Source organism: Gossypium hirsutum, chromosome A06 (assembly GCF_007990345.1).
Source record: "Gossypium hirsutum isolate 1008001.06 chromosome A06, Gossypium_hirsutum_v2.1, whole genome shotgun sequence".
NCBI classification, from domain to species: domain Eukaryota; kingdom Viridiplantae; phylum Streptophyta; class Magnoliopsida; order Malvales; family Malvaceae; genus Gossypium; species Gossypium hirsutum.
The window spans coordinates 127,356,227-127,372,456 of record NC_053429.1 but is presented as its reverse complement, the minus strand read 5'-3'; the positions used below and the strand labels follow the sequence as shown (position 1 = coordinate 127,372,456).

The 16,230-nt window shown below is 30.4% G+C and overlaps 1 protein-coding gene, 2 non-coding genes and 1 pseudogene across 3 annotated transcripts; all 4 read left to right on the top strand.

Moving 5' to 3' along the window:
• Window positions 1-2,410: 2,410 nt before the first annotated feature.
• On the top strand, window positions 2,411-8,036 carry LOC121230885 (apoptosis inhibitor 5-like protein API5; annotated as a pseudogene).
• A 3,197-nt stretch (window positions 8,037-11,233) lies between these two features.
• On the top strand, window positions 11,234-11,307 carry TRNAI-UAU (transfer RNA isoleucine (anticodon UAU)). Its single transcript has one exon. It is a non-coding gene; the product is annotated as a tRNA-Ile (tRNA).
• Window positions 11,308-11,391: 84 nt separating this feature from the next.
• On the top strand, window positions 11,392-11,465 carry TRNAI-UAU (transfer RNA isoleucine (anticodon UAU)). Its single transcript has one exon. It is a non-coding gene; the product is annotated as a tRNA-Ile (tRNA).
• Window positions 11,466-11,648: 183 nt separating this feature from the next.
• On the top strand, window positions 11,649-15,256 carry LOC121230884 (nudix hydrolase 15, mitochondrial). Its single transcript, XM_041116406.1, has 4 exons — window positions 11,649-12,164; window positions 13,304-13,446; window positions 14,142-14,261; window positions 14,856-15,256. Exons 1-4 carry the CDS (start codon window positions 11,843-11,845, stop codon window positions 15,084-15,086), a joined length of 816 nt encoding a protein of 271 aa, XP_040972340.1. The 5' UTR covers window positions 11,649-11,842; the 3' UTR covers window positions 15,087-15,256.
• Window positions 15,257-16,230: the final 974 nt, after the last annotated feature.

The window sequence follows — 16,230 nt, the reverse complement described above, 5'->3', positions numbered from 1 at the left end:
ATGAGAGGATGCAAAGGGAAAGGAACGTCATTTGTGTTTCGGCACCAAGAGGCAAACTTCAACATGTGGAACGATGATCGGAATGAAGGTCACGAGATCCGGATGGAGATTGAAAGCCTCAACCATGCGCAATGTTTTGGCTGGCAAAAGAAGGAAATTTTGTGGCCATTCTCTGCTAGTTTGTTGGCCAAATGAACATACGGAGTAATATGGCCAAGGGCAACCAAGGATACATTGAATATGAAAGGTTTTGTCTGCCATAGATGATAGTGTTGCTGTAAATGGCTTTAAAATGCAATTATGTTAATTAGAAGATAAACTCGAATACCAAGAATGCAATCCTTGAAATCGCTTATATTATACAATTGCTTACAACTTAATATGTTGTCCTTTTCTACAACTATGCCTAAGTTGGTTTCTTGGTTACTAATGTTCAAAAACCATTATTGAAACCGATACAAAAATATTATTCTTAGGATACATCTTTCACACTATATACGTCAACCTTACTACATTAGCATATATCGTTCCAGTTTCTAAAACAAATTCAGTACAATTCTAACCTACATTTAAAACATAGCACGCCTAACATTTTCCATCCTAAAGTTGTTTCACGTTACAGTATTGAAAACCGATACAAAATACTATTCTTAGGATACATCTTTCACGCTATATACGTCAACCTTACTACATTAACATATATCGTTCTAGTTTCTAAACAAATTCAATACAATTCTAACCTAACATTTAAAACATAGCACGCCTAACATTTTCCATCTAAAGTTGTTTCACGTTACAGTATTGCTACAATATCTAATCTAACCACCACAACTGTTTTTACACTAACTACAAGTAAACGCACCGCCCATCCAAACTCATACTTAGTAATTATTGGAATGACTAGGCTCTGGGTTATTTCCAAACCAATACTCCTTTGTGTTTTCTTATAAGTATCGATACACATTTTTAAACATTATTGTTTCTCTCTTCATATATAATATATCATATTATATATAAATAATTTCAAACTATAAGCCCATAACCTTGAACGGTAAGCTGTCATTTGTAATTTCTTTAATGATGAAACTCAAAATAGCTTATAAAAATATCGAGTTATATATAAATAACTCTAAATTATAAGTCTCTCATGAATTCTTTAAATGAAAAACTCTAAAGAGCTCAGAAAAATAGTGAATGTAAAGAAATTAAAAGATTGAATTGAACCATTATATATATGTACAAATGTCGATTGAGTCTTAGCTCGATTGATATAGATATTATTGTAAAAGCAAGAATATGCGGGTTCGAGTGTGCTTTTGTTTTTTTTTTTTGAAATTACACGTAAGAAGAAAAAAGAAAAAGAAAAATTATAAAAAATAAATAATATTTATTCTTATGATAATATTATTTATCTTTACGAAAATATTAAATTTACATTTATATTAATATAATAATATTTAAATATAAATTATTTGAAATTGTTTAAAACTAATATAATAATAATTTTTATTATTTAAAATAAACCCAACGTAATTTATTAATTAAATTAAGATTTGATTTTAATTATTATTTTTAAAATTTGGTTTTAATTTTATACCAAACAATAATTTTGTTATTGATGCCTTCATCTACATATTTTTTAAGGGTAAACTATATCATTTGTCCTCAAATTTTATATAAAATTACGTTTTCACAACTTAATTTTAAAACTTACGTAATAGCTATAACGTTATTGAATTATTACATTTTTTGCACTCATTCATTGTCTCCTATTAAAATCATGACGTGACACATTAAATTAAAGAGCTAATGACCAATTTGATCCTTGAAATATAAATAAAATATATTATTTTGATGTTTTAAATATTATCTTATAATTATTCTAATTTTTTGCGAATCTTTAAATAAATTATAAATAAATAAATGTATTATAAAATTAATATTATAAAATTATATAAAAATAATATCTTATTAAGTGGATGTACAATATGATCAAGATAAAGTTTAATATTTTAATTTAATAGTTATTAAATTAGATCTCTACTATAAGACTCTGATAAACATTGTAATGCTCCTTTTAATCAGTCCATACTAATTTAATTCAATCCATTATCAATCTAATCGATGTTTAAATGCTTGAACACGAGTTCAAACCATATATTAAATCCGCCCTATTTTAAAAAAATTATGTTTTGAGTTTAATATCGACACCCTCTCAAATGTGATTAATTCCAAATATCTATCACGATTTCGAAGTTCTAATTACACACTATTTCGTTTATAAGTTTCCCGGTAGCCAAACAGGAGAAAGAAAACCAGAAAAAAACCCACTCAAAGTACCCTATATTTTCAAATTCCTCTCTATATGTCATTTACTACAAAATTTCAGTTAAATTATTTTCTCTAATGTTAACATTGTTGAAGTTTCACTCTCTCAGTTATCCCGATCCTTAAATCCACCAATGACTGACTCTTCCGACGAAGCCAAGCAAATCGAGAAGCTCTATGAGTTCGGCGAACGCCTCAACGAAGCTAAGGATAAGTCTCAGGTGGCGGTCCCTTCCTCTTTTTTTCCCCCCTCTTTATCTCTATTCCTAGGGCTTTTTCAGTTGTAATTGTTTAATTTCTGATACAGAATGTGAAAGATTACGAAGGAGTCATCGATGCAACGAAAACAAGCTTAAAGGCGAAACAATTAGCTGCTCAGCTAATACCTCGCTTTTTCAAGTTCTTCCCTAACTTATCCAGCCGTGCTCTCAATGCACATTTCGATTTGATTGAAGAAGAAGATTTAGCGGTTAGTTCATTTATAATCTAAGAAGTTCGAATTAGTTAGTGAGTTGCAGTAATTTTTAGTAGCTTTCTTCAATGTAATTTTAAAAACAAAAATTGTAGGTTCGAGTGCAAGCGATTCGTGGGCTTCCTTTGTTTTGTAAGGATACAAAGGAGTACATTCTAAAATAGTAGACATTTAGGGCAACTCCTTACTGCTGGTAAAACTATTAACTCTTTTTTAAAAATAATTTGTGGAATTACTATTTAAAAGCATGTGTTTTTGTTGTGTATTTAACATCGCCTTTGCGGCTTTGCTTTGCTTTGTTTCTTATAGATGAGATTGTGGAGCGTGATGCTGTTCATAAAGTCTTAATGTCTGTATTAAGGCAGGATGTGAAGGGTAATGTTGCATTCTTATGAAGTCTGTTAAGTTGTTTTGTTTGTTTACTTTTTCTTTGGTAGTGATGAAATTTGACTAGTTATGGTTGATATTACATGTTTGAGTTCTTAGGCCAAATGTGTCTAAACTAGAGTTTGGTTATATCGATACTTTAAGTTGATAGCATTTTTATCGGTAAGGCACATTTCGTGGTGCATTTTTGTAAGTCTCCAAAATTCATGAAAGTGGCTGTTATGAGTCAGATTGTCCTATTTCTTTTGCATTTCAAGGGAAAGAAGATGTTGGGTTGTCTAGGCTAGTTAATGAGCTTTGTGAATAAAAGAACTTTTGGTATCTACTTAAGGAAATACTAAGTAGGTTACAATGGTTTCTTGATGAAGATAATCAACCACTTATGATGTAATTCCACGTTGATTTGGCTTGAACCAATGACACAAGCTCATCATTTTTCTACTATTGTTCTTCTGGTTTATCCTTGTTGATAGATTGTCTTGTGGATGCAGAGTCCTTGACAGCACTATTCAAGCACATTTGGAATGTTGAGGAACCAAGTCAAGATGACACTATTCGTGACAAGGTTTTGTGCTTTATACGAGATAAGGTTCAGACTGCTTCTTTGTTTACCTGTTGTTGATATCTTGTGCTTTGTTTTGTGATGATAATTGAGGGGAAATTAACCGTGTTTATAGTTTTTCCTCTAAAAGCTGAACTCTTGAGACCCCAAGAGGAAATGGAAAGGCACATAACTGATTTAATTAAAAAGGTACTATTTTGATTTACTGCATAACCATTCATCATTGATCTGTTTTTTTAATCTTTCCCCTGAGTTGTGACTTTGAGTAGAAGATGCAGGATTGATTTTATTTAATTCCATTGCAGAGTTTAGGAGATGTAACTGGAGCTGAATTCAGAATGTTTATGGACTTTTAAAAAGTTTGAGCATATTTGGGGAGAAAGCTCCTCCTGAGCGCTTGAAGGAACTTATTGGAATAATTGAAGGGCAGGCTGATTTAGATGCACAATTTGACGTGAGTGCTTGTTTACTGAATGTTGGTTTGGAATCTTCTCTTCATGATGTTTGACTTGATTCTTTATGATGCAGAAGATGTTCCAAGTTACCTCTTTGCATAAATTAGTTTAGATGTTCATTTGAAGGAATGTGGTACCACAAAATATTCAAAGTAGATTTACTTTTACTAGTCAACATTGTCCCTTTGGTTCTCCGTAGCATTGTCATTGTTGTGAACTTACTTTGAAACTGTTCAAAATGCTTTTGGATGCAGGTCTCTGATGCAGATCATATTGATAGGTTGATATCGTGTCTGTTCATGGCTATTCCCTTTTTTGTGGTAAGGACTGCGTTTGGTATTACTGAATATCTGTTTTCCATCCATTAAATATTCTTCTGATTTATGAACTCTTTTTAGCACTCTAACCTCTAAATTATTTTACAGAGGGGTGCACCTGGCAGCAAATTTCTCAACTACTTAAACAAACAAATTATACCTGTTTTTGATAAGGTGACGTACTACTTTATGATCTCAATTACTGCAACAAATATAGTCCAAGCTCATTTTGCGTTAAAACCTGATATTATTACAGTATAGATATACCTACATTCATCCAATTAATTCCTTCTTTGTTGTTGGCACTGTTATTTCTATACTGAAGGAAAGGTGTTTATGATTGATTTTCTAGTCTTCTCTGATTATGAAGATTTGCAAGTTGGAATGGAGGTGGATGAATCTTATAAGTTTTTCTCTGAGCTCTAGAACTTGGCATTTAGTTTTTATTTTTATTTTCTATTTGAAGTTCTTGAATTCCTTCATATGGCTTTGCTATCTCTTAGTTGATAATAATAGCCTCTGAAATTGGGATTGATCCAATTCGATGAAATGTTTATTTCAGTTTATTTACCTTCTCATTGGTAGGACATCTGGAAGGTGTGAATTGTTAATACAAAGCTGCATATTTTGTTGTTCTGACGATATTCTAGAATGCAATAGAGTTTGCTATAAAGCTGCTCATGGGCAATATTATCAGCGGCATTTATAAAATTATTACTTTAAGATACACAAGCATCCTGTTAATGCAAATATTTGAAATGATATCTTAGAAGTTCTAGAAATTCCTCTTAAATATGATGGGGGGTCTCTTGACCAATCACATCTGAATGTTCTCTGAAAATTGAAAATTCTTCTTACTCGTTATTCTTGTGGAACTCTGTTTTGTGAAGACTCCAGCATGACCTCTATTTGCTCTACTAAGTATCTAGTACTGATAAGAGATGTATTCTAAAATATGCGTATCTTACAGCTTCCTGAGGAACGGAAGCAGGATTTGCTCAAAGCTTTAGCAGAAATTTCTCCTTACACAACACCACAGGATTCTCGCCAGGTTCTTCCTTCTGTTGTTCAGCTTTTAAAGGTATGAGTGTACATTTTCTTATCATGTTGTATTCTTGGAGTTTTTTTATTTTCTCATGCAGGTTTATATTTCTATCGACTCTATTTATAAATCTCTTTGTTTCTTTCTTTCTTTCTCAGAAGTATATGCCTCGGAGGAAGACTGGTGAAGAAACAAACTTTACCTATGTTGAATGCTTGTTGTTTTCATTTCACCATTTAGCTCACAAGGTTTTTTCTTTCTTCAATCTTTTTAAAAACAAATCTCTTTTCCTGTTGCATAATTTGTATTCTTTGATCCTTATTTGATTATTGTTGTTACATAGGCTCCTAATGCTTCAAATAGTCTTTGCGGATACAAGATTGTGACTGGTCAACCATCAGATAGACTGGGGGAGGACTTCTCAGAGTATTATAAGGACTTCATTGAGAGGTAACCTTGCATATCCTTTCACCTATGCTATAAAGTTAAAAAAAAACAAACTGATTCTTTTCTTCATATTGTATCTTGATGGAAATTGTATTTTTTAGAATAGTCATCTTTTGTTCGTCTTTATTGGTGTAAGTACAAGTCAATAAGTTGACCTTTGAAGATGAATTATTTGTTTCTTTTCATCTTCAAAATTCTTGCTAAATGAGTGTGAAAGGTGTAATATGAATAAAATCTGATGCAAGCCATTTAGGTATCACTAGATGAAGCATATTACACTGACATCTGTTAATGACATATTCCTTTGTACTTGCTTTTTGTTCCTAATTTTTAACAAATCGTTGAACTGATATATATACTAACTATTCATTTGATGTAAAAAATTCAACCGTTAAATATATGTTAATATAGATAATATTTTGGATCGTTATGATAAACATATTGAATCAACTAAAAATTTACATGTATGACGAATGTAAATGTCTTGATAAATTCAAGAGTTGGATTGTTGAAATATTAATCATATAAAAAGTTACAGAAGGGTGTAAAACCACTTTAGTTTTACACTGGTGTAAATGGATCCCTCCCATATATATATGTTAATTCAGTGAATATTAATTGAGATGTTTACCAATCACTCCTATTTTGAAAGAAAAATACAAAATGCTACTATCTTCCCAAGGAACAAATATTTCTTTAGGGCTACCTATGGCAGGGCTGTTAATCATTGTTAAACTTCAAAGTTGAGTTCCAGATTGAGCGCAAGCTAACCACTCAAATCAGTCTAGAATGCTCCGATGGAAAAGAAAATTTGAAATGCTCTCTAACCTTATAAACCGCAGTTGGATTGTTGTCATCATTGTTGATAATGCTTCTCGTGTATTTCTTGTTCTAACTTTTTGATGAATGGTGTGATCCAGATTGAGTAGTGTCGAAGACCTAACTAGGGCCACAATTAAGAAATTAACTCAGGGAATGGCTGAGCACAATAAAGCAATGGCAGCTGCTAAATCTGATGAGGCAAAGGATAACATTGTGAGTTTATTTTAAACCCCCCCTCCCAAAAAAAAAATTTATTTTTTTCTTCTGCTCCCTTTTTGACTTTACCCTTCATATTTTCTACTTGAAGAAAATGCTAAAGCAAAATACGACAACCGGATTGCGTACCTGCAATAACATTTTAGTTATGACAAAGGTAAAAGGGAGTGAATTTTGCCATCTAATTATATATAGCATTTGCCAGGAATGCCTAATACTCTCGGCTGCTTATCTTTTATTATTTACCTTTTCAGCCGTTACATTTGAAAACACCTGCATTTATCGGAGATAAGAGCGTCCATCTTTCTTGGAAAGAAGCCATAAAACCTTCAGCGCTGTCCACCACAACTGCAACCGGGTAAGTTACTGCTTCGATCTTTAACCATTGTTTTCCACTCATCCTTAGATTTTTCCTTCTCTCGTTCTGAAACCCAACATGGGTTGGATGAGCGGCATTAACTGTAATAAAATAAAACCGAAGTTCATACATGTCAAGTGTGCCCCCTGAAGCAAAGCAATTTATGTTGTATAATTGTTGAGCAGGGTGAAGCGACCTGCTGCCGGTAGTAGTTCCAATAATTTGGCAATAAAGAAAGGCCGTGGAGCCGGAAGCATGCAAAACCAGCTTGTTAATAGAGCATTGGAAGGCATATCTTATGGTGGGCGTGGTGGAAGAGGCAGGGGTAGGGGTTGGGGAAGACGTGGAAGAGGAAGAGGTTACCAGTAGTTTTGATGCTTGAAAGAAAGTACGTGACAGTTTACCTCAAGAATACAACCTATTCTCGTTCCAGGACGAATTTTGCTCAATACGAGATTCTGGTGAGTTTTCGATACTTCATTTTGAACTAACAACAGACATTATAGAGTATTCGAGGAACCATTGCATACTTTCTTAAAAGAATGTGTGGAAAGGCTGTATGCTTTAATGACAAACTAATTTCTTTAAAAGGATATGATAATTCAAACCTAATTATGTAGATTCAACTTACACTGTTCTTTTGCATCATTTTTACTGAAGATTCTGCTTCATTCCTGTTTAGAGTGTTAGTCGGTTTAATCGGTTTTCGGTATTTTGAAACTGAAGTAATTGAATTCTCATCAATGGATAGTGTGGACTTGGATTATATTTGAAAATGGGTAAATTAGTCGTTGTACATCAGACCAAAGAGCAAATTGATCTTTGTTAATAATTCCAGCTATTTCTATTGTTAAAAATTGATCTTTATATGTTGTACATGTGGCACATTTATGTATTACTATTTGGTTATTTTGTCAATCATGTTAGTTTTTAACGGTGCAAATAGTTTTTTTTTTTTTACAGAAAGATCAATTTGCTCTTTGAACTAATGTATAAGAATTAATTTACTCGGTTTTTGAGTGGGGAGAGTAAAATGTAATCTCATTCTTTGTACAAGGGGCTTTCATGGTATTTTTTACTTCATTATTTGCTTTCCTTTTTAAGTTTTTATCTTAAAAAAGCTTTTGGACCTATATTTAGCTATTTAGCGGATTCAAATATCTGATAGATAATTTAATTAATTTAGATTCAAATTTGAGTGTTATTTAATACGGATAATAAATACATTTACGTCTTCAGATTTTGTAGATGTCTAATCTATCGTCATTAGACATGTCAATTTTGATTAAGTTCAAAAACCCTGATTTGATCCTTCCGAATTTCACCTAACTCATGTTAATTTGCAATTGTGATTTTTTTTATTGTCATAAAATATGTGATTTCAACTTTATATCATATGATCTCAATATCAATTTGTAAATACAATAAATATTGGTAAAAAAGCATCTCTATTTTCTTTCGATATCGACTAAATTAGTTTCTTTAAAAAAATTAAATTTTTCAATTTTGAAAGTGAACAATTAAAGACGATTTGTTTTGATATTAATGTTTTCCGTCAGTTATATGTAAATTTGATTATTATAATAATAAATTTAGCTTTTAAAATTTAAACATTTTATGTTAGGCCTCGATTTAAAATTAGTCTGTAGCATTTGTGTAAATGTTTAAGTAAAATTTATTGAATTTTTTAAAATTAAAACCAAATTGACAAAACATATAAATATTAAGAGTTAAATTTATTGTTAAATCAATTAAAATATGTAAAATTGATAAAAGACATTAAAACTATGATTAATTATCTTTAGTTCACTTTTAAAATTTATAAAATTTAAATTGCTCTGATTTTTTTAGAGAAATAAATTTACTCAATTTTAAAATTGAAAGACAAAAATTTTTTTTACAATAAATATTTAATTAAAAATATATATTAACTTTTTATTTTCAAGTAAAATAATACGTTTGAAAAAAAAAACATAAAAGGCTTTCGTTGAAAAGTTGCCAAAATCTTTCAAGTAAATTCTCAATCAACAATTTCGTATTCCCATATTATCAACGGCTTGTACACTTCTCTTCGTCACTTATACTAATGTCTTGACTTTTTGACTACTTAAAATCATTTTTATCGGATACTCGCTTAAACTTAAAAACCTTTTGAAAATTTGAAAAATTTAAGTAAAAATATTAAACTCAAAAAATAAATTTAAATAAAAATATTAAATTTGTCTAAAATATAGGTTGGATTTAAATTTATATAATTTATAACGTAAAAAATTAAATCTATAATTATATATAATATTATAACGTAAACGCTAAAAAATGTTAAGTTACCTAACTATTTGATTCACTATCATTTGTAGAATTTTTTAAACATCACAAGCGGGTTGAATATATGACAAGTGTCACATATATTTATATTTTTTATGTTTTACTTTTTAATTTACTCTATAAAACACATATCACTTCCTAAACTCGTAAACTCCACAGGTGATGTATGAGATAATTTTTCATAAAATTGTAATAAAAGAACGGTGAATATTTTGGTAAATTGATTTTTTTATTCTACAAGCAGCTTTAAAAACTTTGTTTATTTTTTTTAAATATTTTACTATACACCTATAGGATACTTGTCAACTCTTGACTTTGCTTGTGGAGTCTAAAAACATTATTTACTATGTATTAAATAATTTCCTATAAAATAAAGGGTTAGTATATAGTATGCCGACAGTGTACTTTTTTTTATTCGACAAGCAATATTAAAAAAAAATTGTCATTTGTCTCTTTTTTTTGAAATATTTATTTTTAAAAATTTTATTATACCCCGATAAGACACTGGTCAACCCCTTGTCCTTGCTTGTAGAGTCTAAAAACTCTACTGGCAGTGTACCAAATAATTTTCCTAAAAGAAATTATAATTATTAAATTGAAAATTAAAAATTTTAAAAAATGATATGGGTGAGACTAAAACGGGATTGGTTATCCTTTTATATCATGAACAAGCTCGGGTAAAATTTTAAACTCATATTTTAAGCCAATCTTAAATAAACATAAAGTGTATTAATACCATGCTTAAGTCTAACCCGACCCATAAACACCTCTTATATTGTCAATGATGTTTTCGGGGTTTCAATAGTTGAAGTTCGAGTCCTAATAGGTGTGAGTTTTTTTTTAGATTATTTTGGATTTAAATTCCATTATATGTAGGTTTTATTTAGAGTTATTTTGGTCTAAGTCCGAATATATTCCGAGTTTTCAATCCGATGTGCTTTGTTTAAGTTTATTTTAATTCTAGTTGATCGGGTATGTATTATTTGTGATCTAGAGTGTGTTTATTTTGTGAAAAGTAACTCGTGAAAAATGTTTCCTGCATTTTTTTGTTTGTTTCATGCAAAATAACTTGGCCAATAAAAATGACATATTTGTTAATGGAAAATAAGCTCATATTTTTAGAAAATGACTTTCCGTTTTAAAAAACGTAAATTATTCTCTAAAAAAACTTCTTATAAATAACTTATTTTTTATACAATTATTAACTTGAATAAAGTCAAATATTATTATATAAATAATAATTTTTTTATTTTTAAAAACATTAAAATATTAATTTTGAATATTATAATTTTCTATAATATTAAACATATATATTTATATTCAGTTATATAATAAATTAATGATATAATTAACATTATTTATTATTTTAACGAAATTATTTAATATTAAAATTTAAAGATTTAAAGAAATGGTAAAAAAATTTAATATTTTAAAAGGCCAAAACAAAATTTAATATTTAAAACATAAAAAATTTAAATTTAAATTTGTATTTTTGAAAAAGTGGTCCCGTAGCTCAGTTGGTTAGAGCGTTGGTCTTATGAGCCGAAGGTCGCGGGTTCGAGCCCCGCTGGGACCACTTCGTATTTTGCTTCATAATCTTAAATCTTTTATTAGCTTATAAGACACGCATAAAACCATTAAATTAAACGCTTTGTTCAAAGGTCCCGTAGCTCAGTTGGTTAGAGCGTTGGTCTTATGAGCCGAAGGTCGCGGGTTCGAGCCCCGCCGGGACCAAATTTAAATAATTTATGTACCTGCAATAATATTCATAGTTTTTAGGTTTAAAAACTTTTGGATAAAAATACTTTGGTTTATTATATGGACCGGTTAAAATATTTAGGTCCGGCTTAATTTATTTTCAATATTTATAATATATTTTATTATTTTTATATATTATATAATTTATAATAAAAAACTATATCTATAGTAATTTATATATTAGTTACTCACCTTCAAAATCTAGTTTTTTTTTATGAGAGATTTTTTATAAAAAAGAACTCAATCCGAAATGAATTGCGATGGCACAATCATTAACTGATAATAGATGAGACACCTTTTATAAGAACTACTTTTGCTATTAACAAATTATCTTCAACAAAGTTTCCAAGCTTATGGCTTCATCAAGATCGTTGAACGGTGGTTCACTTCCATTTTCATCACAAAGACTCTTAGCCTTAGCTCAACAGCTCAGTCATTACAAGCCTCCACCTTGTTCCTTGGACGACGGCGACGAGCAGGAGCGAATCATCGAGGAAACCGTCGGAAAAGTTGTTTCACAAGTAGGTGTTCAAGAATCAGTGACCCCAATTTCCCAAAACCCTGAAAAATTTAAACCCAAAAGAGCTGCTGTTTTGATCTGTCTCTTTGAAGGAGATGCTGGGGATTTGCGTGTTATCTTGACAAAAAGATCTTCGAGGTTGACTACTCATTCTGGTCAGTTTTTTATTCTCCAATTAGTTTTTGTTGATGATTAGAAATGTTTAATGTTTAATGAAATTGTTTGCTAATTAGTTTCCTTGAAAAATCAGCTTTTGTCTGGTTTATTGGAAAATTTTGGAGGAAAATTGAATTACTTATTGGAATTGAGTTGAAGTAATGTTATTCATTGTTAGGAACCAAATTGAGTTACATAGCTGGAATTGAGCTTGTAATTAGGTTAACTTTGATATTTGTACACTGAAATTGCAATTAGGTTCATTTTGGTACTTAAACTTGCAACTGGGTTCAATTTGATTCCTAAGCTTGGATTTCATTAGAGTGCCACTTCCTTAGACTTCTACATTTGTAGAGTTGCAAAGTTTAGGTACTAAAGTGGACCTAATCCTCAAGTTCAGGAACTAGAAGTTATATTAACTTTTGTTTTTGGTACCCCTGTTTGGTTAGAGAGAAAATTCAAGCCATAGAAGAAAGTATTGAACTGTGAGTTTTTAGTTTCATGCATGTGTGAGTCTCACTGGTTTAGATTTAGATTTTCATTTATTTTGTGAGTGTTAGAAATCAACTGAGGTTATTAAGGAGAAAATAAAATTAAGATGGAATTTTTATCTTTGATTGTGATATAATCAAATGGTTTTAGTAAATAGAAAGAAAATATAATTTTTATATATATGTAATTTTCGGTTTTATATTTTGATAGTGTTTCACTTCATTTCACTTAGTTGTTTCATTTTCAGTTAAGTCAAGCAATACTGATCGATACTATAGAAGCCCTTGTAGTAGGAGTCAAATTGCATTTTTCCTTTTTACTCAAAAAATAGGCAAAGTAGTCTCCATATGTTAAATCAAAGAGCAAACTGGTCTTTTCTATTAAAAATTTCTTCCATTTCTATTGTTAAAAACTGGCGTAGCTGATAGAATAACTAGATAATTAAATATGCTGGCGTAAGGATTAGTTTTTAACAGAAGGATTAGTTTGCTCTTTGATCTAACATATAGAGACTAATTTTACATTTATTGAATAGAGGGGGAAAAATGCAATCCAATTCTTAGTACAATAACCTCCATGTTACTTTTACCGGTTCATGATATATTGTGGGACTTAATTGCTTGTTTTTTCGGGTACTTTGTTCCAGGGGAAGTTTCATTGCCAGGTGGGAAAGCAGAGGAGGGTGACAAAGATGATATTGAAACAGCCTCTCGAGAGGCTAAAGAAGAGATCGGGTTGGACCCTTCACTTGTGAATATCGTAACTGTTCTCGAACCATTTTTGTCCAAGGTATCGAACTATTTCTTCCAAGCTCGTTTAGCATCTTCATAAACCTTAAGACACTCGTTTTGATTTCAAATTGTTCTCATTTGGGATGGTAATGCTTGTTGGAAGCTCAAACTCGAATTTTCTTGTTGAACGGTAGTCTTGGTGTCTATGACTTAAAAAGCTTGATACTCGAAGCCGAGACTAAAAGCAACAAACACTCTCAGTAATGCGGGAGTTGTTTAAGAATGACACAAAATTCATCGGCTAAAGGTTGCAATACAAAGCCAGAAAAATTTTTTTAGGGGGCCAAGATTAAGTTTAATATTACACCCTTGTATTAGATTATATCTTGATACTTTTCAAAAGGATTAAATTGAAATTCTAACATTTTGGGAGCCAAACTATAATTTTACTATATATTAACTTAAAATTTTATTACTTTAGGGGGACTAAAACCTGAATTTTCCATTTTGGGGGGATAGGGTCCCTGCCTAGCTCCCTCCTTTGGCCTCGATCTTTCTGTTTTAATGTATATTATCCAAACTCAAGGCTGAGTGTGGACACAAGTATGTGTTCAATACGGACATACTTTGCATACGTTGGTAAAGTAGACTTTAAGAAAATAAGAAGTCGGAGGTAGGCTAAAATCATATACGAAGCATGGCATTAGCTTTGTCTTTCACCTTTCCCATTGAAAATTTCGGTTTTCCACGCAGCATCTCCTCAGAGTAGTTCCGGTCATTGGCATACTTACCGACAAAAAGGCATTCAAGCCAACACCAAACGCCGCAGAAGTCGACGAAGTATTCGATGCTCCCCTAGAAATGTTCATTAAGGTACACCCTCTTTTAGTGAAAGTATCATAGAAACTCCTATATTAGGAGGCAAATTGCATTTTGCTCCTTTACTAAAAAATGAATAAATTAGTCTATATATGTTATATCAAAGAGTAAAATGGCCTTTTTTGTTAAAAATTTCATCCATTTCTACCATTAAAAATTGGAGTGGCTAACGTGTACCTCATTCTGAAGTACAAAGCCCAAATATTAGAAGTGAATGAAATTTTTAATAGAATGACTAGTTTGTTTTTTGGTTTAACCTATAAAGACTAAGGCTTAGTTTGGATGGGCGATTGGGTGCGGTACAGTGCGTTTAGCTTACTTTTTGTCTCACGTTACAGTATCTAATCTCACCGCCACCGCTGTTTTTACACTAACCGCATGCAAACGCATCGTCCATCCAAACTCACCCTAATTTTTCCTTTCTTCTTTTAGTAGAGAGGGCAGAATGCACTCCGAATTCTAATATAAAGGCTTTCATGATACTTTTATCGTCCTCTTTTCTCCCTTTTCAACTATTACCACTTGTATAACCCTTTATACCCTTTGGTAAAACCTCGTGCAAATTGTACAAATTTACATAAATTCCAGGACGAAAACCGAACGGAGGAAGAAAGAGAATGGATGGGGGAGAAGTATTTGCTTCACTTCTTTGAGTATGAAACTGAGAAGGAAAAAAAGAAGTATACAATATGGGGTTTAACTGCTGGGGTTCTGATAAGAGCTGCTTCATTAGTTTACCAGCAACCTCCTGCTTTTTTGGAACAAAATCCCAAGTTCAAGTTCCCTAAAATCGTTGACAGAAATACCGTCATGCGGTAAATGAAAGTATGCGTAGTCGGTTGAATCATAAGTGAAGTGACAAAAGATGTATGTTCGAGTTTTTAGTTGATATTAGTCTCGAGATCGATTTCTAGACAATCTTAAACGAAAGTACGAGGAGTCAGTTGAATCATAAGTGAAGTGACAAAAGATATATGTTCGAGTTTTTAGTTGACATTAGTCTCGAGATTGATTTCTGGACGATCATTGGTCCAAGGGGTTGTGTAGGAAGAGAAAGGAAATGAAAACATAATAGATAGATAAAATTAGGAAAAGGAAGTAATTTACTATAATATATATTTTTAACTCATAGCACTGCAATAAAATAATTTATTATGAGAAAGGTGAAAATATTATTTTTAACTTTGATTTTACTTAATTTTTTATTTTTACAAAATTATTTTCGTTAACTATTATTTTATTTTTTTATTGTGATTATTCGGTCATATATTCAATTAATAACATTATAAAAGTGAAGGGATAAATTATATTAAATTTTAATTTTTTTAAGATATCATTATTTTTCCTTACTGAAAAAATATATTATTATTCGAATTCAATTAATTTTTAAAACATTTAAAATTTTTATCCAATTAAATATTAGTATTTTAGAATCCAAATTAGCTAATACTCTAATGTTCAAAATTATTTATTATTATTATTTTTTCAATGAGGGTATAAAATTAAACTAAAAACTAGAATTAAATTTAAAGTTCGATTTTATAGTCGGCATAATTTTATATATCATTTCGATTAATAAAATTAAGTTTAGACCGTAAAATGAACGATAGAAATTTATGTCTATATTAAAAAAAATATGATTAATATATAAATAAAAAAATAATAATAATACATGGATTATATTAGTTAAAAATAAAAGTTTCTTTTAGTATTTTAATATTTTTTATTAAAAATTTGCCAACTCCATTTAAAGAAAATTCAAATAAATTAATTATGCATTTCTAATAAAAATAGGGATTAGCTTTTTGAAATTATTTAATGCTGAACATTAATTCATTTATGAGCCCAAAAAAGTAGATTAAACAATCCATGTTACGTGTGTTATTGGAGTTGAAGGTTTTTACTTTGGTATAATTCTGGTTTTAATCCCTCTACTATGTTGAAATTAGAAATTTAATGTGTT

Excerpts from the sequence above, each read along its gene's own strand:
- LOC121230884 (XM_041116406.1), top strand. The coding sequence starts at position 11,843 with ATGGCTTCATCAAGATCGTTGAACGGTGGTTCACTTCCATTTTCATCA. Across the intron at positions 13,447-14,141 it reads TCGAACCATTTTTGTCCAAG|CATCTCCTCAGAGTAGTTCC; the intron begins GTATCGAACTAT and ends TTTTCCACGCAG. Across the intron at positions 14,262-14,855 it reads CCCTAGAAATGTTCATTAAG|GACGAAAACCGAACGGAGGA; the intron begins GTACACCCTCTT and ends CATAAATTCCAG.